At 37.7% G+C, this 22,329-nt stretch overlaps 1 protein-coding gene across 2 annotated transcripts in view; it reads left to right on the top strand.

The window, feature by feature from the left end:
* Positions 1 to 22,119, top strand: part of PIK3R1 (phosphoinositide-3-kinase regulatory subunit 1) — a 62,383-nt gene extending 40,264 nt beyond the window's left edge. For both annotated transcript variants that reach the window (XM_065655536.1, XM_065655537.1), the window contains 11 exons: positions 644 to 845; positions 1,044 to 1,123; positions 11,007 to 11,109; positions 11,784 to 11,882; positions 12,008 to 12,188; positions 12,663 to 12,788; positions 13,792 to 13,934; positions 14,211 to 14,387; positions 14,497 to 14,565; positions 16,884 to 17,054; positions 17,508 to 22,119. In XM_065655536.1, the coding sequence (XP_065511608.1) occupies positions 644 to 845; positions 1,044 to 1,123; positions 11,007 to 11,109; positions 11,784 to 11,882; positions 12,008 to 12,188; positions 12,663 to 12,788; positions 13,792 to 13,934; positions 14,211 to 14,387; positions 14,497 to 14,565; positions 16,884 to 17,054; positions 17,508 to 17,697 (1,541 nt within the window). In that variant the 3' untranslated portion in view covers positions 17,698 to 22,119. The remainder of the gene's footprint in view (positions 1 to 643; positions 846 to 1,043; positions 1,124 to 11,006; positions 11,110 to 11,783; positions 11,883 to 12,007; positions 12,189 to 12,662; positions 12,789 to 13,791; positions 13,935 to 14,210; positions 14,388 to 14,496; positions 14,566 to 16,883; positions 17,055 to 17,507) is intronic.
* The last annotated feature ends 210 nt before the right edge of the window (positions 22,120 to 22,329 follow it).

Here is a 22,329-nt window from a genome sequence, read left to right as displayed (position 1 = left end):
AAAGGATAACACAGTTCTCATTTTAGTAAGTAGAATAACTATAGAAAAACTGAGGAGAAAAATCAAGGACTTATCTGTATGCAGAAAGCTAATTTTTAACTTTTTATCAGTGCTGACAAAGTAAATGTAGTAGAGGTCATGGTGTTCTGCAGTACGTTGGGAGTTGCAGATTATGAAGTGAGAAGTACATGCATGTAAGATGCATCATCTGCAGTGGTAATTTCAAACAAATATAGCTTATGGGCTTTCAGCATGTGGGCCAAGTATTCTGTTATATATCTCAGGACAGGATATTGTTACTGGTAACCTTCAAAGTTAGAACAGCACCTGTGAGACTTATCTAGTGCATCTCAGAATTACCCAATCATGTGTGACGCTAAACACAAGACAGACTTCTACCAGCACACTCTGAACATATTGTGGTTTTTACCAAAATGCATATCTGTTTCCACTTGACTTTTAAATACTTGTTCTTCGCTCTTCCCTGAGCATTTTACTTTTTTCAAAAGAAGAAAGAAGTCTTACAGCGCAGGACAGAATTACTATTTTTTTTCTGTAAAACTGATGCTTCCAAAGGAGTTACATTTTACTTGTTCAATATTTCTTCGCTGATATCAAGAGCCTTTTATCTGTTTGCTTGCAGAAGTGCAGAGCTCAGAGGAATATGCTCAGTTGCTGAAGAAACTCATCAGATCTCCAAATATACCTCCCCAGTATTGGCTCACACTCCAGTATTTGCTCAAACATTTCCTCAGAGTTTGTCAAGCCTCCAGCAAAAATCTCTTGAACACAAGGTCTCTGGCTGAAATTTTCAGCCCTCTGCTTTTCAAATTCCAGATAGCAAGGTACGTGGGTGATCTTTATTATATTTTGTACTGTAACTACAGGCTAGTTATATGCAAAAGTAAGTTTAATTAATTGATTTTCTGATCTTACTTCTAATGATGAGAGCATTGTTGTACATCTTTACTTTTTTTTTTACTAATTGTAATGTAAACTTTTGCATTTTGCCTAGTTCTTACTGTCTAATCCATCTCTTGCAGCTCTGATAATACCGAACAGCACATAAAAATCCTAGAGGTTTTAATCACAAGTGAGTGGAATGAGAGACAGCCTGTACCAGGTAAAAACTACTTTTAATTTTAAAAGTTATATACCGTTGGTTTTTTTAAATTTAAAAATTGAACTTAAGGACAGCAAATGCTTGTTGGTTTTCTTTTTTAATCAAATTCAATGCAAAAGTGCATAATTACAGAACTAAATATAAGTTGTTCATGTGTTCTGTAGCGGTGTGCAACATTTGTTTTATAAGAAATTGTCTTTTTCATTAAAATCATTTTAGTACCCCTAGTTGTGCAATTTTAGGACTCACATTTCTTCTTCAGTAAACAGCGAATAGGAATTTGGGAATTTTTATGACCTGTAAACCAATAGAATGTATATCATACAGTGGTGGTGGGGTGAATTCTGTAAATTTTATTTCACTCTTGCTCTACTCCCAGGCGAATCTTGTTAGAACTGCAATACCCCATAGAGATCATTGGAAGAAAGTAAGATTTCCCCCTTTATTTACATATATGTTTTTTTTAACTCCAGAGACTCAAAATACTTATTTATCAATATCAGTAAACAATGCAGAAAATATTAAAACCTCGTTCAGGAAAATTAGATTACACTTGCTGATTCTGTGAGTTAGCATCTAATTTAGTCAACAAACAGTAAAACCCACCTCCAGTTTATGCGAAAGTCCCCGGTTTTAAATCAGGTATTTGGTAGGTGCAAGGCAGAGTTGCTAACTATATGTGCAAAAGAAATTATTAACGCAGGGGGACTTTAGATGTTGGTTTAAAGTAATTCAGTTTACAGCTTATAAGCAGACAATATCCGAACAAAGGATAGGGCAATGGTGAACAGAACACTGGGCAGGCTGCAGCTCTTCCGCCTCTCTATTCAGAGTACAGGGTAAAGCTCATGGCAGTAGGATTTGTAGGGCTGCTTAAGATTTGAAGAACTAGAACACAGCAGTAGAAAAACAGCAGCAGAAAAGCACTTTATTTCTCATATTTCAGGTGGGCACTTTGTACAATCCACTTCATCAACTAATGAGGATTAATTTACAATGGCTAAGATTTTTTGTTCCTATTGCTGTGATTGGAAGGCTTTTTCAACCTTGCAGGCCTTATTACTTAGGAAACTTTCCCTAACATTTAGTGTCCTTCTGTTTTCAGCTAATTTATACGTATTTGGTTTTGTTCAATTTTGTCAAAATAATTAAGCAGGCATCTCCAAAACCACTGTGTATTTTTCGTACTAATGCTTCATAACAACCCAAGGAGTCTTTCCTTTGCCACCTGTTACAAGCTTTAAAAAGAAAACTATATTATCAAATCCTCTAATATTCTAAAGAGTTTGCTAATAGCATTTTTTAAAAATTGTATGCTTGCAAATGCTTTAGAGTATCTAAATTTATATGGCGAGAGGCACTGATTGGATAGTCACAAAAGTAGGGCCAATAGTGAGAGTTTCTTAAGTTGCACTTAAGAGATCACTTGATTGCATATCGTCCTGAGTTGCTTCATGTAAGGAAAGTATAAAAGTGAAAGGTGTTGATGCTAGAACTACTAATGAGGATGAGTCTCGTCATCTTGAGAGTATCATTAGGGTGCTTGAAGAAATGTTGCTGGATCCATGAGATTTATAGGGTTTGACACTACATTAATAGTTGTAATCTAAGATCTGCTTGTTTTCGATATGGCTTCTGTGTTAATTAATATTTTGTAATGCAATAGTTTATTGTTACAAAAATAGAATTCCTGCCCTGTGCATTTCAAAATCCATCCTGGGCAGTGCAATGTTTTTTAGTAGAACATTTGCACATCTATTAATATGCTGAAAAAAACTTCGAATAAAAATTTTCAAACTTCGTAGTCTATGGTTAGCTAGCCTCTGCTCTTAGGCCTGTAAAGTGCTTGAATAATTTTCAAATGTTGAGCCTTAGTAGAATGTTATGTAATTTTACAGGATTAGGACACAAGTCTGTTTTCCACACCAAAATCGTTCATTGACCTGATAATCTGAAGTGCTCTGGTTTTATAGTTCTCACAGAAGTCTCTGAGATGTATTTTTCAGAATTATCATCTTCAAGAATGTTGCTTGTAGTGCCTTGAGTTTCCATAAAAATTGTTTAGAGACATTGTAATAAAAGGAAGATTCTTAAAAAAGATAACTTCTTTGCCATATAATTGTTCTGAGAGTGACAATCTATAATAAAATTTTAGAAGTGCAGAAGTTAAGAGGTTTTAAAGAGAAAGAATCTTACTTGTTGAAAATAATGTAATGACAACTAAGCCATAACAGGGAATTCAGTGCTGCCAGGTTTCTTCTTCACAGGCTGCAGTGATAGCTTCCTCGTTTCTTTTTTCTTTCTGTTATTCTCAAGCCTGGGTGAAAACATTATGTCTAAAACAAAGCTGTGCATAGTGTTTTAGTGGTTTCTTACACAGTACACAGATATCTTGAATGTGGTGTTGGAGGTAACTGATGTGAATAGGGAGGAGATCTTTGCACGACTGTGTTATATCTTAACATGCCTTAAAATCAGTATCTTAGGTATCTTTAATTGGACATCTTGTAGCTAGAGTGATGCATTGCACACCATAATGCAAAACCAGGAGTTACTCCTAGGCAATTACTTGATTGTTTTAATCAGAGAACAACTGTGGAGTGATTTTTTTTTTTTCAACAGCAAACTATGCATTTTAGTTTGTGAATTAGAATAGTGCTTAGCCCTCCACAAATGTTAAAGTTAAAATACCTATTGTGCCTTTGTGTGTAGTACGTGAAGACAGAGTAATGTTGCAGGAGAAGTAAGATTGGAGTAGCGATTGGTGTTTTGAAGAAGTGGTAATCAAATCCATTTTATGATTCCTGTGTCATTCTTTATCAGTAGGAGAGCCAAAAGATGATGTTAGTAGGCAAACTAGGTGATTTAGCACCTTGTTTTAACACCTAACCTGATGATCAGCCACACAGGCTGTAATTTGAAGAGGAATGCTGCTTTTACAGTGAGAAGCTAAAGCACGTCTCTAAATATGCTATTCAAAACAGTCATATTAGACAAAAAAATCTTAGTTGTAACAGATTATAGCTAGCAGTTCTGCATATGTCTCACAGAATCTCACACATCATACAGAGTTGTGAAGGCGCATGTGCTTTTAGAGGTAAATATGGAAAAAATAGGCTATGTTTGTAGGTATAGAAGACTGGATTTTTTTTCAGGTCACAGTGAGTTTGGAGCTGGCGGCTGGGACGGCATGTTGTGCATAGGACGGGCGATGGGAGAGCTGGGAGAGGATTTTCAGGGGGAACTTGTGGAGACAGGGGTCGTCTTGGAGTCAGGAGGTGTTAAGGAGCACGCAGTGGCTTTGGGTGTGTGAGGTTAAGGTGTGTCCTACCCCAGGAAGGCGACGGGGGATGTGACGGGAGGGTGAGGTGAGGTGGGGAGCTGGTGGGGCTGGGGGGAGCAGGGGCAGAGCTGCTGTGCGGAGCTGCCGTCCTGCAGGCGGACTGAAGCCTCCGCGCGCCTGTGCTCTAACTCAGGCTGAGCTGCTTGTCTAGGCTGTTTACTCCTGTAAATAACATTGTAAATAATGGCTCAAGCTGTAAAATACTGCGGTTTTATGCATGAAGAGGTAGGTTTTACTGCTCACAGGGCCACAGGTAAGAATGGTAATGAGAACTGCCTTACACGTGACTGGGGATGGGGTGACAGTCCTGGCAGTATCGCCAAGATGCAGACCTTTTGCTTTGAGCTGCACAAAATGTTCGCAAACATGGTAGCGTAACAGCCAGATCAGGGGAGTGTATGGGCTGATTCTGTTCCCCTTGGGGTCAGACGCAGAGCTCCCCTGCACTGCTGCGGTGCTCAGGCTCACCCCACTGCCCGGTCAGTCATGTCTTGGGGACATGAACAAATGTAGGGACGCTGCCCCTTGTCAGGACTTTTCTGCATCGTATCACGGCCTGGGCTGGGCTGTCGGCAATGCCGAGCGTTGGCTGGAGAGAGCAGACGGCGCGGTCCGTCCGGAGACGGCATTGCACTCCGTGCCTCACCCGGCAGAGGGCTCCCCTTCTAAGGGAATAAAAATCAGGCTTTCTGTGCGATTTAACGGAGAGCAGAATGTTTGTTAATCACCGTACCAAGGAATGCTGTGTTCTTGTGTTAGGTTTTGCCAGCAGCCTATGCTTTATGTCTCCCAATACCTAATTTAAAGTATTTGGCAAAACCGGAACAACATGTACGACCTTATTAGACTTTTTAAAGATTAATGTATGTGTGTGTGTATTTTTATGTAAGTATCTGTAACACAGACATGCTAGCCTGTCAGACCTGATCAGTTCTCTTCCTGCTTCATACATAAATTTTTAGGAAAAAAATGCTGTATAGGTAGAAGAACACTTTGAGTATGACTGCTGAAAGTAGTAGGCTGCTGACTTTCTGCGAATACAAATCTATAAGTTCAATGGGTATGACTCAAGGTTTTTAAATTTAAATAAAAGTCAAGACAGGGCAATTGTGTGAAAATGCAGGTGTGTGTGTTCCAGTATTGCTTTTGGACAAGATGCTTGATTCCCTTCTGCGGGATGATTAGGAACTCGTTTTTGCACAAGGCACTGGAATCCAAAAAAAAAAAATTTGACTTAGGAACAAAGCCTTATCTTTTATCTCTGTGTGGCTACCTGTGCTTTTTTAAAACTATAAACAGTTTGGTGAACCAGGTTCGGGTTGTCTTTTCTCCTTTGAGAATATGTTTCTGTATAGTGCCCATATAGAAGTGTTATCATCCCCTTCTGTAATTTTAAGGATAAATAGGGGGCATATCGATTACTGTCAGAAGCTGGATTAGTTCAGAAATGCAGGTTACTGTCTCTGTTTGAATTAGGCTGTACCTTTATGTCTGTGCTGCTTTAAATTCAACAAAAAAACGGAAATTGTTCATGTAGGCAAAAGCTAAAGCTAGAAAAGCGAGGGACTGTTATAGGGGAAGCTAATCAATCAACTGTAAAACATCAAAAATGTACTGCAGATACATGGGATTTTATTGTGAGGTACATGTGAGTTTGGTATTTTGTAGCATAGGAGGATTTTGGTAGGTGAAGTGTTTGGTATATGAAAACTTTTCAATGCTATTTGACTGCCATAAGGAGCACAAGCTGATCTCAAGGAACACAGCTACTAGAAGTTCTCACTGTTTCCAAGAAGTGGGAGGAAGATATTAAGCCCCTTCTCATCTTTCTCTGAATTAAATCTTGTGGTCTGCTTCTTCTTTCACTTTGAATTTATTTCCTTGTAAAAGTAAAGCTGGCAAAGAAGTTAACCTCTGTAGGCAAAGTGGGGGAGCAGGCTCTTCAGTTGCCGCTCTGTTCCTTTAGCAAGGCAGATCTCCACCAAACACTAAGGAAAATATATTTGACCTAAACTGCTCCCTCTCTGTACAGTCCCCTTTCCTGCCTGCCCGCCCAAGAAACGAACAATCCTGATGTGCTGGAAAATACCATGGATATGGTCAAGTATTTTTCCTGCTATTTTCAGTTTATAGGAAATGAATAAAATGCCTCATAGTGTCATGCTAAGGGTCCTCAGGCAGCACCTGTATTTGTGATGCAGTGTGAGTGTGCAGGAGGTGATGCTGTGCTTGCGAGCAGACTATTTGCTTGCACAGGGCTGCTCTGAGAGATGCATCTCTTCTCAAGGATTTTGATGCTATTTTTTTCTGCAGTAAGTTAGTTAGCCACTTTCTGTATTTGGCTGTTCATGGAGTTTTCTCAGCTTTAATACTGCACTCAGCAGCCAGTGACAGAGACTATTTTAAGGCCTCTTACAATGGTCCTCTCATTTACTTAGCTACAATGAGAAAGTTAGCCCTGCATTGGCCACTTGCTAGCTGATGACAACTTTTACTTTGAATCTGACTCCCCCTCCCCCACCTGAAATCCTTGGCTCAGCAAATATTTGAACCTGCCCAAGTTAATCATGAAACTGAGATCTTTATCTGAGAGAGACGTGCAAGCTACTGAGGGTGGTGGTTTTTTTTTTTTTTTTTAACCGTACTAAAGTCAGGTTCACATTTTAATGATGAACCAGAGTAAGCGGATACCTTCTGCACAGCACAGAGCTTTAAGCAGTTAAGAAGAGAAAGAAGGCTTAGATTTTCTCACTGCATGTTACAGCTTTTTTTAGAGATTTTTATGAAACATTGGTTGGAAAGCAGAGCAATCTCTTTTTCAGAATTTTTGTTTTCTTCATTGCTTCAGAGAAACTTCCTAGTAAAAGGAGTTTTGGGGGCATTTTTTAAGCAAGATTTTTATAAGAGGAAACCAATTATTTTTTCAAGTTATTGGATTGTCTTACAAGGGCGAGCATCTGCGATGCATAATTTACAAAGTAAGTGATTTTGAATTTCTGTGTGTTTTCTTCTCACCTCGTGGAAGTACATTAACTGATTAGCACGTAGGGCTTTCATGGTCTTAAGATATGTGAGTGGAAGTCAGGTACCTCAGTACCTCTCTGGGTCATACTGGGAATGAGGAATCGCCCATCTGCCTGCTATCTTTTCTTGCCTGCAAGCTAGGCTGGTCTGAGCTGAGCGCTAACCTGATTATACTCGTGTGGGCAGTCCAGAATTTGGCCACCAGTGAAACCCTGGAGAAGTAATTTTTCCTGACAGCCTTTATTCAATTGAATAAAAAGATCTTACTGATCCCACGTGAGACTTCAATGCAGCAATGTAGTCTTTATAGGAAATCTTTATAACCTAATTTAAATAATTACCTTGGCAACTCAACTGTTTGGGTAGCAGGTGGGCTAAACCTCCAAGTTCAGTGTTTGGACTTGTGTCTGGGATGACTTTAAGTATCCTATTTCATTTTGGAAGTGGAAGGAATCTTTGGAGCATGTTTACCTAAACAGGGAGGGGAGAGTCTACTTCAGAATGAATTTAAGCTTGTTAACGTATAAAGCAAACCAGCATGCATTTTTTTTTGTAGCTGTTAGTACTCCAGACATGTTCTTGTATGTTAATGCTTGTCTAAAACGGGTAAGCTGCTGAGGGGCACAGAGCAGGGCTAGATATGTGTGAAATATTTGGGAAGGATATAAATGGTGTTAATTTTTTTAATGAGTATTTGTGAGATAGAGCACATTTCAGCCACACCAGGATTTCTTATGATGTAGACACAGATAGTTGCTACAGCTACTCTTTGTTGTGGTTATTTTTGGTATCTGGTTTTCTGCCTCCATAGATTATAGCGAACATAAAGCATTCACATTGCTTTACAGAGCATTCTGCTGTGGAATTAATTGTCTATTCTGTGCATGTTTCTTCTAAGAGGTCTGAGAGAGTTACAGTGAGCAATGCGGGGGAGTTAAGAAGGAATATTTCTAAATGTTAGAAGGATACTGATGACATAAAGTAAAGTGAGGAAGGAGACACTGACAAGGGTCTGTTGCTTTTAAAAACAGTTAACTTGATAAATATCTCAATGAGAACAGGGTAGTGAAAAGGCAGATTAAATCTCATTGTATCCTGACAGACTGGCCTTTTATGTTCAGCGAAATCACTTTTCAAGATGTTCAGTTTTAACTTTGTCCCATGGTTTGGGAAAGTCTGCTGAATGTAAAATTATGATTTTTTTTTTTTTTGGTAATGATTTAATCTAAATTGATTGGAACTGTATTTTAGTACAAAATTATTTTTTGGGGGAGAAGACATCTCCGCATTAAACACAATTTGTATAATAATGCCAAGTATGTCAGACCTGTGTGTCCATTAAAACAATATGAATCTGTACAGTTTAAAAACATAATCCATATTTCTTTATGTGGAGACATGTATGTATGCATGTGTAATGTGTGTGCGTAAAGGATACACACACAGACATAAATACACACACACAGAGTCATGCTCTTTTCCCTTTCGCATCTTCAGTCTGTACAGCAGGTCCAGAAGCCTTTCAAAGCTTTTTGCATGGTAAACTCCAGGCACCCGTGCAGGAGAACGCAACTGAGATGCGACCGACCTCCTTCCAGAGGGAGCTGCCCTGTGTGTTGTGTGCGCCTGTGTGCAGGAGCTGCGTGCTGCAGCACATCAGCCTTTTGTCATCCTGCCAGGGTGGACTGTACCACGCTGCACGGCCAGGAGAACCAGCCGGGCAGGTGGGCGAGCGCAGCCCACTCGCCCCTTTTGTTTGCAGTACCAGCTTTATATTGCAGTTCTGCTGAATGCAGATGCTTTCCGAAACTGATTTTTTTTTTTTTTTTTTTTTTTTAAGATTAATGTGGAACAAAATGATGAAACAGGAGTGGTCTGGTGACATTATTTTGACATGATTGGCTGAGGATTATGATGTAATAGGTTACAGTGCAGCCCCTTATAGGTTTTAAAATGAATTCCAAGACACCATTACAAAGAGAGCCTGACTCTTTTCTTGTATGTGAGCTTACTCAGTGAAACTCATACAAATGTACAATACTGTTTGGAATATGGAAGAACTGGATATAGAATATCCTAAGACAGATATAAATTGTGGCACAGACTTGATGTTTTACATAGAAATGGATCCACCAGGTAAAACTGCAGTCTTATTATGGAAGACTTAATTCATTTTGGTCTTTACAATAGCTGCTGAAAAATTCTTAGTGGATATGTAGCATTTCTTTACTTTGTCATTGATACAAATAGTTTTCTTTTTCCTTTTTTTTCATAAATTAGAATTAAATTGTGGTTTAGTGCATGATTGTAGTAATTAGAATCATAACTTGTAGAAATACCTATCTGCTTACTTAATCGAATTTTTACTGAATTGACCTGTTTCTGTTTTGATTTTATTCTGTCAGATGTAGCTCTAGTTCTGATATGATATCATAAAAATTTTGTATTTCTTTTATTATTATTTTTATTGTCTCTGTTCCACACTGTGACTAAAGGGAGATGCTGTAGTAACACTTTTATTGCCTGAAGCAGTGATTACAAATCATTGTTTTAGATTGTGTAAGGAAAAGCAGATTTTAAAATCTAGCAAACTAATTGAATACCCGATATTGGATCATTTTTTCATATAATCTAAAAATATTATGCTACCTTGATATTCATTGCAAGTTTAAAAACATAATTTATTGTAGCCGGTCATCATATACAGGACAGGGATGTTCGTAAGGAATGATGTACTTACTAGAGAACTAAAAGAGCTGGGTTGATTTTTAATCCTGATTCCAATGTAGTCCCCCTTGCTACTAAGTCAGGAGTGCTGCAGTATCTTCTCTGGCACCCACTGGTATACATATGCAGCTTTGACATTGAGAAAAGGGGGATGTGGTTTTTAATCAGTCCTGGCATTTGGAACACAATTTATTCTGTAGAATACTAAGATTAACTCAAGGCATATTTGGGTCACAGATGGGTTTCTTAAAGTGTTATTTTGGCAAATCATCACACAGAATGCTGAGGATCACAAAAAACCAATTTTTCTTCTTCTTAAAATATACTGTATTGCTGTGGATTTGCAGCTTTTATCACTCAGCTTCTAGGTGAGGAAGCAGCAACATTCCTTTAAGATCATTACACAGGAGGAAAAAAAATTTACATGTTTTATTATTTATATTCACCTGAAGATAGTAGAAGAAGGTAAAAGCAAAACTTCATTTTTTTTTTTTCTGAGATGCTTTCTTCAGAGAGGGAGGAGATGAGCATGGTCTTATATTTTGCTTAAAATATATTATTGCAAAAGTAACATACTTTTTTGAAATAGTACATCTTGTTGAATTATATTGTTTTCAGTAAAATATCTTGATTCCTTCAATGTCTTTTAAGACTGTTAGTGATGAAAAACTTTATTTTCTAACTATTATTTTTTTTCCTTTATTCATGTAGTAATGTGTAATTTCCAGGAATATATGATCAGGTTTTCAATGAGTTATAATCAACTTTTTTTTTCCCTTTCATCTGCAGCACTGCCTCCTAAGCCACCGAAACCTAATACTGTAACTAACAACGGCATGAATAACAACATGTCATTACAAGATGCTGAATGGTACTGGGGAGATATCTCAAGGTAAATCAGCTCAAAACATCTATTTCTAATGTCTGGCTTTGTGTTCTTGCTGTGCTATTCTGTGTGCATGTATTATGCTTAAGTATAGAAAAATTATGATTCTAAGAGCCATTTTTAGGATATTTTCCAACACAAATATATTGCAGTTCATTTTATTCCAAACATGACTAAAAAGTTACCGGCAGTCAGTTAGAACATAGTATGTGAAATTATTGTTCTGTTACTTTAAGACAGCTATAGGAAATGCTATCATGGAAGGACAACACCAAGAAATAAGTATTTTCTTCTTATCTTTCATCCAGAACCTCAACTGTTGGCGCAACAGTTAACAAGCCAGACAAGTGCCATATATTAGCAACATTTTTAACTGTACTATATATAGGTACAGTAGACCAGCACTGGCTGCTCCAATTGTGCAGGCTTGTATGAACAAGCAGAAAGACCTTTGCATTAATATAATTTTGTCCAGCAGTGAGAGAACATAAGGTATACCGTTCTTATTTTGCAGTTGTTCTCCAGCAATGTTAAATAAGCTATTAAATAACTTATTTATTAATATAGACATCAAGAAGGCTTATAAAAAACCCTTACTTTAAACCAGAAGAATTTAGAGCACAGTGAGAGAATGAGTGAGAAGTAGCTGAAATGATTGGTTACTTTTGCTTTCATTTTAGAGAAGAAGTAAATGAGAAGCTTCGAGACACTGCTGATGGTACATTTTTGGTACGAGATGCTTCAACCAAAATGCATGGGGACTACACACTTACACTAAGGTGAGATTAGTTGTGCTAGGTCTCGAATACTTGACAGTAAAATGCAATACTGCATTTAAAATACAGTGTTCTTTAGGAAATAGTACTTGTGGTATGCCTAACTTTTCAACAAACTTTATTTTCAGGAAAGGAGGAAATAACAAATTAATCAAAATATTTCATCGTGATGGAAAATATGGCTTTTCTGACCCATTAACTTTCAACTCTGTGGTCGAGCTAATAAACCACTACCGGAATGAATCTCTAGCCCAGTATAATCCTAAATTGGATGTAAAATTGCTGTATCCAGTATCTAAGTACCAGCAGGTAATTTGGTCTATATTTGTGTTTCACTTAAATACAGAGAAATTTCTGCAGCCTGGGGAGTCATTTATCATGAAGAACTTCAACTCTGTTAATATTTGAAAAAATAAAGTGGGTACAAAAATGGATATTTTTGTTTAACAACAACTCCACAGTTTGCATATAAATAATTAAAACTTTACATACTGCAGATACATTATTAAGAAATAAACTTACGTTAATAGGTATCGCACTGATTATTGATGAAATATAACATTTTCAATATAAAACTGAACACTTTCAATGCAAAATTTGCTTTTTGTCATTAATATCTCATTTGCATATTATGCATATAGTGTATTATCTCTCCATATTGGTGAAAGAGCAGTCACATTTACCATGTAATTATCTAGGCATTTTTAAGCAGTTTTATGCTGAGAATCTGTGCAATGTAATTGTTTCTTCACGGAATATCTTTCCTTCTGCTCATCATTCCAGGATCAAGTTGTAAAAGAGGATAGTATTGAAGCAGTGGGAAAGAAATTACATGAATATAATACCCAGTTCCAAGAAAAAAGCCGAGAATATGACAGGCTTTATGAAGACTACACAAGAACATCTCAGGTGAGCTAGATTTGAAACCAAAGGGAGAGGGGAAGGCTCCTGTAGATTTAGAAGAATATTACTGTAAATTCATACTGCCATCTTCATCCTCCACCACCACCGTTGCCCAAAAGAGGAAACATATCTGATGTGCTGGTTCAGGATAGTAGAATCCCTTACTCATGTTTGAGGAGTCGTTACCTGTAACCGAACCCACCCTGTGCCCAAGTCTGACCTGCTTCCAAAGCAAGCACAGAAATACCTTGATTTACCAACACTTCTGCACACAGACCTCATCAAGCTGAGTTACGGTTTTCAAAACATATTTGCAGGGAAGTATTGTATTTTCTTACTAGTTTTTTGAAGGGTCTGATTTAATACGTGCAGGGTAGAGAGAAGACGTGTGTAGATACAGTGCAGGAATTAATTATTAGCCAAGTCTTGAAGTGGCAGCAAATTAGCGCTGTTTTACGGACCTAAAATCAAGACCACCTCTTAAAATGTTCAGGAAATATGCCTAAAAATAATTGAAGACAGGTGGAAACACGCAGGCGACTTGGAACTAATAACTTAAAACACTTAGCTGTTGACTAGCAATATAGGGGCAGGAGGATGGACCAGATGACTGACCACTCGAGATCTGTCCCGGCCAATATCTTACACTTCTATTTCAGAAAGACAGACATGCCTCTAAGGACATTAGTTGGTACGATGGCCAAAGTGCATTGCCATAAGGCTCTGATAATCACAAATAAAACTTATTTATACAAAAGAAAGATTGTAGGTAGCTCTTTGTCTAGCAGTTTATCTTTCTTGGAAAACCTCATCATGGAAAGCCTCATCACAGCAGCCTTTAGCACAGGCCTGTTTCCTCTGTATTGCAAGGCTCTGCAAACAGAATGCGTCCTGGTAAAGGGATATTGCCGTATTCTGTTACAATATACTGAAGTGTTTTTGTGACACAAGGCAATAAATCATCCCCTCTGTCTGATAACAACTGTAATAACAATTATTTTATTTTCAGGAAATTCAAATGAAAAGAACAGCTATTGAAGCGTTTAATGAAACAATAAAAATATTTGAAGAGCAGTGCCAGACACAAGAAAGATACAGTAAGGAATACATTGAAAAATTCAAACGAGAAGGAAATGAAAAAGAAATACAAAGGTCAGTATTTGTATTTACATTTCAAATTATATGATTTTGAAGAAATAAACAATGCCAAGTATAGATCTGCCTAAAACTAAAGCTTGATGGCAAGTTTAAAGTTGTTCTGTTCTAAGCAAAGCAAGCCTTAAATGGGGTAGATATGAACTTGCAAAATGTATAGCTGCATCTAGAAAAATAATCTGTTACCTTAAGTGTCTACACTACTAAATAGCAGATTATAAAATGATTAATAAGACATCAACAGAGCGTAACCTACTGCGTTATTCCATTCAGAATTATGCACAACTATGAAAAACTGAAGTCCCGAATAAGTGAAATTGTGGACAGCAGGCGTAGATTAGAAGAAGATTTGAAGAAGCAAGCAGCTGAATATAGAGAGATAGACAAGCGTATGAACAGCATTAAGCCAGACCTCATACAGCTGAGGAAGACAAGAGACCAGTATTTGATGTGAGTAGCATTATGAATTAACCATTCTTTATGAGTTTGTTTGGGTTTTTTTAAATTGGTATTCAACTTCTGTGACTAACAATTAATTTTATTTGCAATTATTGTCCAGGTGGCTGACTCAAAAAGGTGTTCGACAAAAGAAGCTAAATGAATGGCTTGGAAATGAAAATACAGAAGAGTGAGTATTAAAAGATTTAAGTATTTCGGGTATTTCAAATCGTCTTACACAAAAGTGAGATAAAGGATTTTTAATTCCTGGACCACACAGAGGAAATCTCAAGCCTAGCTCTCCAGTGACGATGTGCACTGTTAACACATGGCAGCCTACATCATGCAAGTATTAGAAAGGACTCTGTCTCACCCTGTGCTCGGCATTATTCAGGGAAGTGCAAAATCAAGTTACTCCAGGAAAGCACTGGAATTTAACCTGCGTCTCTATTGTTACCAGCAAAATGAAGATCATAAGGTGGTAGTATCTGACAGAGATGCCATATAGGTAGATAAAGTGTTCAAAAGGTCTTCTAGGCATGGGCAGGATTTTTCCAAATTTCAAGCATTAGTACTATGGTCCTATCTAGTGTGGTGGTACCCACATCAGTATATCACATTGCTATTATTGGAAATGATAAAATTGTATATGCAGAAGAGTGGTCTTTCTCTGGTTTTGTGGTCTGGTTAATTTTTCTGGAAAATGGCAGGATTGTATTCTGTCCTTTCTGTAATTCAGCTTACTGTTGTTTCTGACAGGGGCTTGGCTAATGTATACATTCCACTTCATTCCTGGCAAAAAAGCAAAAAGCACCTGGGTGGTGTGAATGTAGACCAAATTAAAACAAAAGCAAGCCACACAATAATACCGAAAGTGTAGTTACAGTGAAGAATGAACAAATAGAGAAACAAAGTTGTCTGAGCAATATTTATATCAACATTTTCTGCCTGTGTAGTTTCCTGTGCATGCCTTTTGCACTGTCTGGCTGAAAATACAGCAAAAGCAGCAGACTGATGTCAACTGTTTTGTGGATTTACATTCTAGCCTTGTCCACATCTATTTTAATTTTGCTTGGTTTATTGATTCTCCTGCTGTTGTGCTGTGAATTGTGCATCTCTGCTGTGGCTGCACTGGTAGAAGCAGGGGATAAAAATGGCATCCACGTTTTAATGCACAGCTCAAAGGTGGTATCATAGAGAATACATAGACACCTGTTTCCAGTGGTACTCCTATCGCTTAATTAGGCAAAGAATAATGCCGGCCATAGTTTTAATGTAGCATCAAAGTAGTAAGTGAAACTGTTTAAAGAAAATCTTCCTTTTCTCTCACTCTGTGGCTCTCCTTGCCAGTGAGTCTGATAAGTGCTCAGGTTTCTGCTGAAACGTTAAACTTTCAGAATATTACTTTATATTGATTTTTTCCGCATTACAACCTTTTTTCTAAAGACCAGCAGGAAAAACAGGACTCACTTTCTCTAGGTGCTGGTTGAAAATAGAGCCATTGCTGAATGCATTTGAATATCATGCAGGACAAAACATGATGGCATAAGGGACCTAGAGAGGGTGTTGTCTGAAACAAAAGAACCCTTCTTTCTGAAAAATTGAAGTTGGTGTGATAGTGCGAATTGCTGTAGACTACTTTGAGAGCCTTCAGAAAGGCAGAACTGTGGATGAGTGAGAAATGATGTTTTCTTAGACCAAGGAAAACTGATTAAAAAGCTGTTACAGAGAGAATAAATACATTACCCAAACACAGACTGATTACAAGCCGAGGAGGAGAGGCAGGGCCCACCAGTGCAGGCCACTGGGGGAGTGGGGAGCTCTGGAACTGCAGAATATCAAAGTGGTGTCCACACAGCTGAACCAGAGACATCTTCTTTCATGGTGGGCTTTAGCTCAGAGGGTTCTATATAACTGAATCAGCTGGTGTCTGTTTTGGTAGAGAAGGCCTTGTGTTGTATGCTGTTCTAATACTGTGGTTATAAGGAGAGAGAGTGAGCGCTCTACTATTCCACCCTTTCCACAAACCCATCTACCCTATAAATAGTCTGTCTACCTATACAACAGCTCATAGCTTTCCCAAGCAGCAGCCGTACTTGATACATTACATGATTTTTCACTGCTGACCAAGGGTTCTGATCCTTGGAAATGAAGCTGACTCAGAGGGTATTGATTTAATTGGGTTTGCTATTTACCAAACCGGTGAGCAATGGTAGAAGTACTCGAGTACTTTGCAGCAGATTCTGAAAGATAACGCAGTATCCTTTTTTATCCTTTTTCAGGTTTACATGAGTGTTTTTAAAAGAAACAAGAACCAGAACTTATGTTTTTATTAGGTGGTTTAAGCGGTGCAGTATTACGTGGTTGACAGCCCTAGTTTTACCAGGGAGGCGTCCTACTAACCACTGACTTACTTTTTTCCCAAGTAATATGAAATCGGTACTACTGAATCATGGATTTTGCTCTGCTCTTTGTTTCACAAACACACATTTCGTCCTGTCTCAACAGCCAATACTCTATGGTAGAAGATGATGAGGACTTGCCCCATCATGACGAGAGAACATGGAATGTGGGAAATATCAATAGAAGCCAAGCTGAAAATCTGCTGCGGGGAAAGCGAGATGGAACATTCCTTGTTCGGGAGAGCAGCAAACAAGGCTGCTATGCCTGTTCTGTTGTGTATGTACCATTATTAGTGAATGATGTAAACAACATTTGAGGCACCTACCTTGAGCCGGGGCAGATAGGACACTTGGACATGCGTGGATCCCATTGGAACTTTGTGCTTAGAAGCAGACCAGCAAGTCCTGAGGCCATCCTTATCGCTGCTCTGTTTCCTACACAGTTCAAACCTGTACCATTCCCACAGATGAGCCTCATGCAGAAGGGAAACCAAAGCATAGATGCACTCCTTTATGTGCAGCTGCTAAGTTCTGCCTATTTACTGCCTCCCTAAGCTAACACAACATCTGGGAATTTGGGTTAAACCTAGGCTTTTAGCATTATCCCACCACAGAAGGCAGGAATTCTATGTAGTGACTTGCATCCTAAGATTTATTGCTAATGCCGTATTTTCTAGCTTAACTTTACTGACTAACTAAAAAATGGTTGTGTTTTTTTTTTCCTTTTTAGGGTGGATGGAGAAGTAAAGCACTGTGTGATAAACAAGACACCCACTGGGTATGGATTTGCAGAGCCATATAACTTGTACAACTCACTCAAAGAACTGGTGCTACATTATCAACACACATCACTCGTGCAGCACAATGACTCTCTCAATGTCACACTAGCCTACCCAGTATATGCACAGCAGAGGCGATGAAGATCTTAATACTCTGGGCTGTTTGGTTTTTTTCTAAAGAAAAGATTTGACAACATTGAGGCCTCTGGAGAGAGAAGGCTCCTTTCAGCCTTACTCAAGAATTTGAGCTGCAGTATCAAAGCTGTCTGTCTTCAGATGGGACTAGAGCTTTCCTCCACAACTGCAGTGGGAGAGATCACAGTATGAAGCTGTAAACATATGTTTCTAATCTGAAGTGCTTTTTTTCTTTAAGAAAAGAAAAACACAAGAGAGAGAAATCCTAACCTGATCTCCCTGCAGGGACATAGAGGCCTTTAACCATGGTGCTTGTTTACAACCACTTCTGAAGCTTTACCAGCTAGAACATTGGATTCTCCGGACACAAGGTGTAAGAGGTCTTTGTCATTCGGTTATTGGAATTTTGTGGTCACAACCTGGCTTGGATTTGGTGTTGCTGCACTCAGTGGATCCAGACACACAGCATTGTGGATTTTTTGGTTTCTGGTGAATGATATGTAGCAGAATGGCACTTTCATTTCTAAGGGACACTTTAAAAGGACTTGAGTGACAGTATGTTGGTCAGAGTAATCGTGATAGCAAAGTGCCAGGAAGTGTTTTGTTTAGACGTTTAAAAATCCTGTTTTAAGAATATATTTAAGACTGAAGAAAACAGGACTTTCAATGGCATACAGTATATAATAATGTACATAGTATTGGATGACTTAACTATCATTGATGGAAATTATCAATACCAAACTGCTTCTCTTTTCCCTTTTCTGTTTGCTGAAAGCTGAACTCTTAGACTGTGCTATGCAATGCTGAATTTTCTTTAGGCCGTAGTGTTCTCTCAACCATATCTACAGGTTAAGCTTGTTTTTCTTTCATATTTCCTTGTCTTCTTTATTCTTTCTTTCTTTTGCCTGAAAATATTTTTCCTGATGATTATTTTTTTGTTGTTCGTTTTGTTGTTTGGTTGTTGGTTTTTTGTTTTGGTTTTGGGTTTTTTTCTTTTTTTTTTTTAAATTGTACAGGAAGCCCACAACAGTTGGCTTCAGAATTAAAACTATGAAAGATTTTACAATTTTCTTTGTATAGAATATTGAGCTACTAGCTCAAAGTTTTAAAAGTTCGTAATTTTTTTTGACTAAATATTTTGTTGGGCAGTGCCTGATAAGCTTCGAAGCTGCTTTATTCAATAAAAAATGTATGAACATTACAAAATATCACTGAGTCCAACAATATTGTTTCAGAGATATCTTTAGAATACGGTACCACGCTACGTTTGCTTCTTGAAGCATTTTGAACTTCTACCATGATTGTCTTTGTATTTGGAAGACAAAAACTTGTATATCTCTCTCTGATAGTGATTTCACAACAGGAGATTGTCTATGGGGATATAGATAGTTTGGATTTCAGAATGACTCCATTCTTCATAGTAAATAAATTTCTTCTTGACCTACTGTGGCAGAATTCTTGTGAGCATGTAAAGATATTTTCATTTCATATGAAGGAAGTTTCTCTAATCTGTTGCTTAAGTCTGTTTTCTGTATTAGTATTGTGAAAAAAAAAAAGCTGTCACCTTTACTGAGAATGTTTGGATACAACGTAGAGCTAATTAAGGCTGGAAAATGTCTGTTTTGAAAATGATTAGGTTATCATATTTAACATTTTGGATTTATTTTCGTAAGCTTGAAGGCTGAGGCAATATCAAAGTGAACACTTCAGTAATTTCAGGCACCAGAGTCTTACAGAACTCTGTTTTGCTAAAGGAAACAGATGCATGGATCCCACTAGAGCAAACTTATTAGTAATTCTGGGACAATTCACTGTGGGTGATTTGCAATGGTTATTTATTGTCCTGACCACTGAGGAAATTCACACATTGCAAAATGATAAAGTAATGAAGTTCAGAGAAATCTTGGAAAAGTTTTGACTTAAGTGAACATATGAATTTATTCTTACCCCAAGATGCAAAGGCAAGACCCTTTACTGTTAAAGGGTGTTGCAGACACAATGAAAAGAGTAAGACCCATGGAGTTCTATCATAATAGCTCTGTTGTAGAGATACATGTGTTTTAATTCAAAGTATGCAGTGCTTATTAAGCTATTGGAAATAATAATAAATTTGCCAGTATCCCGTAGTTTTTATATTATCTTTTAATTTTTACATTATTCCTTCATTTCTGAGGCTGTAAGGCTTTTGATTTTATTTTGATTTTGTGCTCTTATTTTTGATGGGTTGTCTTTGATTTCCTATAGATGTATTTTCTTACTAGAATTTATATCAGGAAACAGGATTCAACCAACATTAATGTTTTGGGATAGTCACCACTTACAAAATTATTCTGAATATTTTCTCTGAATAGAAGTGTAGTCATCATTGCTTTCCCTTCCTCATTCCACACTATTTTTCAGGCCTGTAGGACCATGTAAATTTGGTTTACTAATAACTGGCCTTTGCTATGAAAAGCACCAACAATTACTCTAGCTTGCCAGTTACACTGCCAGGCTTGAAGTTACGAATCAGTTCAGTATACAACAATTTAACACTTGTAGCAATCCAAGGTATTCTTTGGACATATATTCATTTTTGAATGTTAAGTATTTTAAGAGTAAAATTGTATTTTTTTTCTCTATAAGCAAAATATATGTAATCTGAATTGTTGTTTCACATAGCATTTGTTAAGAAATTTTATCATAGTTAAGGCGTTTGGATCTAATTTTCCTCGTATTAAGAAAACCTCTGCTCTGTCAGTGGGCCTTATCCTTGGCATGCCCAGCCCAGTACGGGATGTCATTTGTCCCTGTCGTGCTGTACATCTTGTCTTCATCTGTAGTTGTAGCAGAGAAAAAAAAGTAGTGTGTGTGCAAATTTGGCACTTGCTTTTCTTGCACAAGCAACGATGAGAAGTAAGCACTATGTTGTGAGGATGAGTGCTTAGGGCTTCCTGAGGGGACATTCTGCCTGCACAGGGTGTGTGCAATTTGCAAGGATCGCTTACGCCCTCAAATTCGCTCGAGTGGGTGTTCTTTGGTACTTACATACTGTGTGGCCTCTGCATTTCCCTCTCTCCTTAATGCACAGAGCCCTAGGACAAGGCCCTATTCACTGCAGAGTTGTTTGTCTTTAATGTACCATATTGTTCACTCCAGTTTTGATTTGATCCCGAACAGACTAATATACATAGAAAACAAGCACATGGCTATAACTGAAGAAACACAGTGCTTTCCTGTATTTCTTTCAATATGTAGTTTTTCCATCTAATATGATCGAAGGGTGGGATTTGTTTTGTTATGTTCTTTGCTTTTGCGAAATTTTTGCTTTATTTTAAATCCCTGGGTTATGCTGCACTGCAGCAGCACTTTCGCAAGGCCCTTGAAAAGTGTGAGACATAACACAGAACCCACAAGCAGAATTGGGAGTTTCTGATTTCCTTAAGTTGAAATTTAAATTTTCAGGTTTGGGGATGTGTATCTGTGCATATGTGTGGACACTTGTGTGTTTATGTATTAACAGATCCCAGTATAGCTGCATTTTCTCCCATCATGATCATTTTGCTGAATTCAGTAAACAGTATCATTAACTTTGTTTAAAAGCACATACACGTGCACACTAGACCTTTGTGGGTGCAGCATGTTTCCAAATACAGTTAGAAAACTGAGTTTCTGTGTTGTTGGATATTTTCTTTCTTTTTTTTTAAAAAAAAAAAAAAAAACAAACTAAAAAAGAAAAAAAAAAAACTTGTCTGTATGGTTCAGTTATCTAAAAAATCTTGTCAAGCAATCTAAAACCAAATCTTGAGATTTTCTATTTGGTGTCAACTGTTCTGTAGTGCAGAAATGGCTTTGTCTTGTAATTGGCAATGAAATAATAATGCTTGGAAAAACATTCAGATGCTTCTAATGGGGATAACTTCTGCTGATTTTCACACAGTGCTTTTGCTATGCATGGTATTAAGTTGGGAAAGTGAATCCTGATATTATTTTTTTCCAGGATCACTTTTAGAAATGGGCAGCTCAAAGCACAATGCCTCCCATGGGACAAGGTTCCAAAATGCAACATTTTACATAGAATTATGTTGTATTTACTGCAGTTGAAGACTAAACTGGACTGTGGGAGTTGGTAACGTTACATTGCACTTGTCCTAATGAGACTGCATTAGCTGCCCAAGATGCTGCTATTTTTTTTATTCTTGTTTTTAAAAATAAAGCTCTGTTCTGTTAAATGTCTTTAAAACATTAAGATTAGTTTGTTTAAAAATGGTCTTTGAGGAGGTGGAGGGTAAAGTGGTTTGTAAATTGCCTTTACAAGGCAACAATGGAATCATGCCTCCTTGAAATTTTGTTCAAGCTATAGAGTTGATGGAGCTGTGTCTTGTTTTTAAGTTGCTTTAAAAATTGTAATAAGTCTTCAAGCAGAATAAAGGTTGTTTTCAAACTGCATTTCGGTTGTTGAGGCTTCAGTAAGGACTGAGATATCTGTCTACCAGAATTCTTGGCTGGCTCTTCCTGTCTATATGTGGCCTACTTTGAAAACGAGACCCAGGTGCTCATATCATTAGAGGGAACTAGGGAGCAAATAATTTCAGCAGACTCACAGCCATTCTGTATATTGAACTGAATAGAGTAGTTGAGTAGCTCCAAAACAGTCTC

The sequence above is a fragment of the Caloenas nicobarica genome, chromosome Z (assembly GCF_036013445.1).
Source record: "Caloenas nicobarica isolate bCalNic1 chromosome Z, bCalNic1.hap1, whole genome shotgun sequence".
NCBI lineage: Eukaryota > Metazoa > Chordata > Aves > Columbiformes > Columbidae > Caloenas > Caloenas nicobarica.
The sequence above is the reverse complement of the archived record's forward strand: the minus strand, read 5'-3'. Positions and strand labels throughout refer to the sequence as shown.